Genomic DNA, 7,318 nt, shown 5'->3' with positions numbered 1-7,318 from the left:
ATATTTTATCTATGAAACTATATTTTCTTGTAGTGGTTGGACTGTTCGTTGACTGATGACTTGGCCATCCATGATATTTGACCGAAACACTCTTAAAATTTAACTACAAAGTGATTTATGAATTAGTTTGCACTATATTACATTATACTGAAACTTGAACTAGATCTCATGCTCCACGATGAGTCCTGGTTAAGTGCAACGAACAGTCCTGTTAGAAATTAATGAAACCATTTGTAGTTCAAGGAAAAGAAAGAAAAAATAAAAATCTATTCACTAACCATCATCTATGTAATGATTCTTAAGAACAGAACAAACTTCAGTGGAATCCATCACCTCAATAATTTTACATGGTCGGTTCCAAACCATTTGTGAGGAAGTAAATCAAGAAACTACAGTTGGCTATGACGAAAGAAAATATTGCTTCGGCTTCATTGAGATTTGACTTTTGTCCATTTTAATAATTCTACTCTGTCATAACTAAGAACAGAACAAACACATGATCAACAAGAGGGCATTTAGGAGAAAGAAAATGACAATTTATCAATGTTACTAGATACCATCATCTATATTACACTTAAAACGCGCTTATTTGGACGACCACTCACGTGACAAGTCGCGTGGTGTCGATCGCCGGGAGCGCCTATTTCCCTCCTGTTCTCAAACATTGCCCTCGTACTGCCGCGGGAACAAGCGAAACTGTACGTCCGCCCATCCAGTCACCCTACTCCTCCTCTCTCCTCCTCCCCTCCTCCTCCTCCTCCTCCGCCTTCATCAGCTCCCTCCCTTCCCCGAACGTCGTCGCGATACACAACTATCACGAGGAAGGAAGGAGGGAGGGAAGGAAGCTCGTGGAAGAACTGAAGGAATCGTACTGGCCTCCTTCCGTCGTCGTCTTCTTGACTTCCTCGACGTTCGTTTCCGAGAGGAGGAGGAGGAGGAGAGCCGGCCGTCTGATCTGGACCAGTCTTGTGGGGATCTGACTGGTGGCCGGATGTCGGACGCCTGCTCATAATGTTGGGACGTCGTCGTCTCCTCGGTTAAGGCTTCGCCCTTTTATCTACTGTTCCTTCCACTATTCCGCCATAAAGGACCGTGCCACCACGTGCGCCCTCTCTCTCTCTCTCTCTCAATCTATCGCTCTGTTCCTCTTCGTCGACCACCACACTGCTGCTGTGCAGCAGCGTGCAGGGCGAACAGCCAGCGGGCTTCTGCCCAGCTCCCTCTCTTTCTCCGAGTAAAAACTTAAAATAAGACCCTTTTGGTGTCTATCTTTTAGTAACCGTCCCTTGCGGTATCAATTCTCGTCGTCTCTCTTGCTCCCCTCCGGCCGTGACTTTCTTGCGGAATCCGACGCGTTGAGTCGAGATCGTGCGGGCATGGCGGAGGAAGAGGAGTTCGCGAGGGCCGTCGAGGACGGGCTGAAGCTGGCGAAGCGTGTGTATGCTGGAAAGGACCGGCAGATCATGGAGCCTCCGAATCCGGTGGCGGGGATGGATCGTAAGGACGACTTGTTCCTTCCTTCGGCGCCGATGGTGTACGCGGTGATATCCGACCCCCGGATCGTCGACAATCCGGATATCCCCAGCTACCAGCCGTACGTGTACGGGAAGTGCGACCCCCCGGCCTTGATCCCTCTCCATATGTTAGACATCGCGATGGAGGTTGACTGCCTCCTTGATTCGACCTTCGTTTCTGTCCGCGGCCGGTGGCGGGTCCATTGCGTGATGCGGAATAAGAGCTGCAACTGCCGACTGGCTGTCCCTATGGGTGAACAGGTGAAGCAAATTCGGTCCCCTTTTTTCACATTTTTTTTTGGCCTTTGCTTTTCCAGTAGCCAGGATTACCTCGAAGCTATCATTGAATTTCATTGATGAGCAATTTAGCATGTTGATTGCTCTGATATCATCTTGTTTGAAATATTGAAGCTCCAAGTGCTACCAATTTCCAGTCAAAGTGAAAGAAAGACAAAAATATTTTGTGTTAGGTGGCCTTATGAAACGATAGAAAATTAGATGATGTGCAATAATGCTAAGTATACAATGACTTAATATGGAATTGCAAGGACTTCCCTTTGTATATTGGGACTAATAATATTGATCATCGTGGAAAAACAAATTGAAATAATGCTTGTAATCTGTATTTTTGTCGGCGAAGGCGGGCGCCGCCGTGATTGGGGGAACCGCGTCTTGGCCTGCTCTCTCCGAGTCCGCTAAACCCTCCCCCAAATCATCCTTGTCCGATGCCCTGAAATCCCTTTCTGATGCACCGCTTTCTGCGCCGGCAGTGAGATTTTCCTGATTTTGGTTCAATTGCATAGGGCTCTAATGGCATCGATCTGAGCATCTGTGCATGCTGCTCTGGTAATCTATTTTATGGTCTACCTAAACATAAAATTACCTTTTCCTCCTAATTTTTCTATTATTTTTGGATTTTGAAAATGTTTATTAATGTCACATCTTTGATTTTTTTCAGCTAAAAATCCGGTTCTTTCCTTCTCTCACCCTTTGTGTTTCGTACAAAATGCTGCGACGGAATGGTGTTCCTCTCCTGATAATGATGGGCATGTGTGAACTTCTTTCAAGGTTTATAGTCCTTTTCCCCCGTTTTTGAGTCTTTATTTTTCTGATTTGGCGTGGTGTTGGTGGTATGTTTTGGTTTTTTTTTTCATTTTATCTTTGTTCCGTATGTTATGTGTGTTATTTCATGTTTGTGTTTGTTGCTTGCAATTTTTTTGGGATTTTTTCTTGAACTCCTCAGTTACTTTTCTTTTTTTCTTATTTGTTTTCATTCATGTTTTCATTATATTTAGTTTTTGTTTTGTGTGTTATTTTCCAAAACTGGTGATGAGATTATCTTGTTAGTTTTTGGTTTTTGTTTTTTGTTTCCTTTTTCATTATGCTTGCTCCATTCTCTGTTATGCTTTTAGTTTATCATAATTAGTTAGTTGTGTTTTTCTAAACATTGATATCCATGAAGTTAATTCATTAATGTTACAATAAATAGAAAATCATGAACTTATTCTGCAATTTACAAAAATTAAGTGAATCGCTCAAAAAACTTAAAAATGTTTTATAGATAGTTTTTAAGTGAAGAAAAAGATTCAAAAACATGTGGATGCAATTATGATATGACCTAATAATTTTGTTCTGCATTTGTTATGATAAAGGAGGGATGTTAAAATTTTTTCAATTGTTTGTTCTGATCATGGTGACCAGCAAACAAGGCTTTTTGTTATTGCACTTCATTCATCTTATGTGCATATTCTTTACTTTGTGTTATATTGATATTGTGCTTTTTGTTTGTTCTTTCTAGGGATTGGCTGCTTCTTGTGCAGAATCTTCCTGGAAGCTATTTTTCTCACGAAAATTGCTGGTTTGCTTTGTGTTGGTTTGGTGCTTCTATAAGGTACAAGGTACAATCTTCTTGAAAACTTTTCGTATGGTTATCTTGTTGTTCTATAATTATTGTTTGTGTATTATTCTGTTTATTTTAGTTTTTATGTTCATTATCTTTTCTAGGGATTAGCTTATTGCCCTTCCTCTAAACGTTTTGTTGGTCTGAAACTTAATTTGGTTTCAAATTTATTTTCATTAGTAAAATATTATATGTCAATTCTATATATTTAATTCAATTTTAGCATATGCAAGTCTTTCTTTTTACGTGAACATGCTTGTATTTATACTTATATTTAAACTACCAATTACGAATACCAATACTTATGGCACACACCGCGCATCGCGCGGTGCATGTACCACCTGCTAGTTTTTCAAAAACCATCACATGGACACCTCATTTAAAGTGAAGAATCCGAAATACCCTTAATGTAAATCTAATTTAAATTTTTTGTATTTCCAAACCCGATTAATAGTGTCTAACGTTTGAGCTTTAACCTCCTAGAACTTCAACCTAAAAACTTCCTCTCTTTTTCCTCCCTTCTTTAGTTTAGGGTTTAACTTTTCCTCCCAATGTAGGGTTTGTTTTTTTCTTTTTTCGTTCACAGGTTTTTTTAGGATCTTATTTGCATAACAGCTTTTTTGTTCTTATTTTCTTATTTCAAATATAGGTTTTCTTGTTATAAACTCTGATAAGTTCAGTTTTCTATGTTTTATTTATTGTTAATGTGTTCTTACATGAGTCAAATGAAGGAGACTTGACACCCATTACATTTCAAATAAATATTATCTAATTATGATTGATTGTGTAGAAGCTAACAAGTAGTTGTTAAAACGTGTAGCAGCTGGTTGTTAGCTTATACAATTTGTCATTATTTTATGTTGATTTTTTTATTAGAGAGTGATAACATGATTAAAACAATATTTTAACGAGCAAAACAAATGAAGGAGACTTCATGACACTTATTACATTTCAAATGTGTTGGTGCAATCGTGCCCCAAGTGATTGGATTTTAATGTTTGGCCAAAATGGGTTTAAGTTAGGCAATGCTTTGTTATCTAACATGTGTGGTTTGAGTCCACAGGAAAGCCCAGGAGTGGAGACCTGACAATTGGTGAAGTCCCGGAGGTGCGGTCTCTTGGCAATTGGTGAAGTCCTGGAGGCGCAGCCTCTTGGCAAGGATGAAGTCCCGGAGGCGCGGCCTCTTGGCAAGGATGACTTAGCACGATGGAGTCGAGGGAAATGTCTCAAGCTAGTGCAAGGAAGAGCACGACGCTTGTGGAAGACGTTTGAAGGCTTGCATCAAGGCTAAGGGGTGAAGAGAAGCTGAAAGGGGTAGTTTTCAGCTCTGGCAGTCGACTGGCCCTGCCAGCAGTCGACTGATGGTGATCCAGAAAAGCACACAGAAACTTTGGTCGACTACGAGTCGACTGCCAATCGACTGCCAGTCGACTGGTAGCAGTCGACTGGCGTTTCCAGCAATCGACTGCTAGTCGACCGTTTGGCTAACAGCTGCGCAGATTCGATCCAATTAATGAGCAATTAAGGCCATCAGTCGACTGGCCTTATGAGCAGTCGACTGATGCACCGAAAAATCATAAAAGTGAAGATCGACGCGAGGAACAAAAACAACTCTGATTCTCTGATTCTTTGCTGAACTTTGCTTCTGTATTTTTGATCTCTTCTCTTCCAAAACTTGAATCATTATTACTGTAAGGAAGAGATCCAGTTTGTGAGGGTTTTCTCCACCTTCGAAGGTTTCTTCGAGAAGGAAGGTTTTCGATAGTGGAATCATCGGCTGTGTATGTGGATCCTTGGATTAGTCACCTCGTAGAGGTGGATACCAAGTAAATCGAATGGGTTAGCGTTTGTGATCTTTTTTCTTTTGTATCTTTGCTTCTGCTAATATTTGTGCAGGAGAAAATCGAAAAATGCTATTCACCCCCTCTAGTGAACGCACTGATCCCAACAAGTGGTACCAGAGCGGATTACTTTCGGAAGATCTAACGCTCAACCGAAAATGAAAATGGCGTTTTAAGAGGGATACAACACCGCACGACCACCGTACTTCGACGGCAACGATTTCGTGTACTGGAAAGGTAGAATAGAATACTATTTGATGAATGACATTGAAAATTGGTTTAGTATTGTAGATGGCTTCGAAAAATTGAAGGATGTATCTGGAATGCCTCTACCTACCAAGGATTGGTCGAAGGAAATATGTAAAAAGGCTCAAGCAAATGCAAAGGTCACAACCACCTTGCAATGTAGACTCTACAAAGATCAATTAAGCAAGGTTGAACCCTTCAACTCGGCCAAAGAGCTCTGGGAGAAACTCATCGAACTAAATGAAGGTTCAAGTGAATCTAGAAGTGCAAAGAAGGACCTTCTAGTTGGACAACTTCAAACCTTCAACATGAGGCAAAATGAGACCGTGAGTCAAATGCATGAACGATTCAAAGAAGTTGTGAACGGTCTACATGTAATAGGTGAGAAACTGGACAACCGGGATTTGGTAAGGTACGTGCTACAAGCCTTCCCTCAAACCAATTTATGGGCATCGATGGTTGATGCTTATAAGGTATCTAAGGATCTTTCAGTTGTAAAACTAGATGAATTATTTTGCGAGTTTTAACTACATGAACAGGCTAACTTGTCTTCAAAAGAAAAAGGTATAGCTTTATTTGTAGAAAAGAAGGAGAAAAGGAAGAAGAAGGAGAAGGAGTCATCATCTGAGTCTGAACAAGAAACCTCAGATAGTGATGAGGAGATGTCACCAAAACAAGTAGCCTATTATGTCAAGAAGATGATGGGAAGATCAAGGAGGTTCACACGAAGGGATGTGAAAAAGATGTTTACTCCACCATCCCAAGGTAAAAGTCAAAGTTTGAATTTTAACCCTAACGTAACTTGTTATGAGTGCAACAAAAAGGGGCATATCAAGCCAAATTGCCTAAAGCTAAAGAAGAAGGAGGAGTTCAAGAAGAAGGATAAGAAGAAGAAGGAAGTCATGGTGGCTCAAACTTCGTGGGATTCCTCAAGTAGCGAATCATCCGATGACGAGGAGGAGTTGTGCCACATCACCCGACACATGGCTCTTATGGCACGAGGAAGTGACAATGATACCTCAAGTGAAGAAGAGCATTCAAGTGACGATGAATCCTCATCTAGCGAGGAAGAGGTAATGGACAAGGTGAGAGAAAAGAAGGACACAAACATGTGGATTATGGACAGCGGGTGTTCAAGCCACATGACGGGGGATGTAAGTAAATTTACAAAATTAAAATACATGAAGAAAGGAAAGGTGTCTTTTGGAAATAGTGGTAAACTCAAAATTATAGGTAGAGGAACAATTGAGATTTCATCCACAATTTCCATCTATAAGGTTCTATTAGTCAAGGGCATGGAGTTTAACTTGCTTAGTGTGAGTCAACTATGTGACTCAGGCTATCAAGTTGAGTACCAATCTAATAAATGTCTAGTTAGAAAAATTGATTTGAAAAATGTAATCCTAGAAGGCTATAGGAATCAAAATCTTTATTTCATGGATTTATCTTGTGCTACTAACCCTTCTATTAAGTGTTTCATGTCAAAAGAAGAGGAAAGTTGGCTATGGCATAGAAGACTTGGACATACCAACATGAAGAACATAGCAAGAGTAGCAAAAATGGAGCTTGTGAAGGGACTACCAAAGATCAAGTTTGTCAAGGACAAAATGTGTGATGCATGTCAAGAGGGTAAGCAATTTAAGTCATCACACAAAGGTAAAACTCTAACTAGTACTACCTTACCATTAGAACTTTTGCATTTGGATTTATTTGATTGCCATAGTACACCTTCTTTAAATGGTAACAAATATTGCTTGGTTATAGTAGATGATTACTCTAGGTTTACTTGGGTGTATTTCATAAAACATAAGGATGAT

General features: G+C 40.3%; 1 protein-coding gene across 1 annotated transcript; it reads left to right on the top strand.

Moving 5' to 3' along the window:
- The first annotated feature begins 988 nt into the window (after positions 1-988).
- LOC141817437 (uncharacterized) lies at positions 989-5,417 on the top strand. Its single transcript, XM_074705083.1, has 5 exons — positions 989-1,775; positions 3,313-3,405; positions 3,519-3,572; positions 5,111-5,168; positions 5,311-5,417. Exons 1-5 carry the CDS (start codon positions 1,377-1,379, stop codon positions 5,415-5,417), a joined length of 711 nt encoding a protein of 236 aa, XP_074561184.1. The 5' UTR covers positions 989-1,376.
- Positions 5,418-7,318: the final 1,901 nt, after the last annotated feature.

Source organism: Curcuma longa, unplaced genomic scaffold (assembly GCF_044706935.1).
Source record: "Curcuma longa cultivar G26 ecotype Majalengka, Jawa Barat unplaced genomic scaffold, ITB_CL_G26_1.1 contig_20545, whole genome shotgun sequence".
NCBI classification, from domain to species: domain Eukaryota; kingdom Viridiplantae; phylum Streptophyta; class Magnoliopsida; order Zingiberales; family Zingiberaceae; genus Curcuma; species Curcuma longa.
Note: the sequence above shows the minus strand (reverse complement) of the source record. Positions and strands in the feature narration are given on the sequence as shown.

Excerpts from the sequence above, each read along its gene's own strand:
- LOC141817437 (XM_074705083.1), top strand. The coding sequence starts at position 1,377 with ATGGCGGAGGAAGAGGAGTTCGCGAGGGCCGTCGAGGACGGGCTGAAG. Across the intron at positions 3,573-5,110 it reads TTGGTCTGAAACTTAATTTG|GAAGAGATCCAGTTTGTGAG; the intron begins GTTTCAAATTTA and ends TATTACTGTAAG. Across the intron at positions 5,169-5,310 it reads AGGTTTCTTCGAGAAGGAAG|GAGAAAATCGAAAAATGCTA; the intron begins GTTTTCGATAGT and ends ATATTTGTGCAG.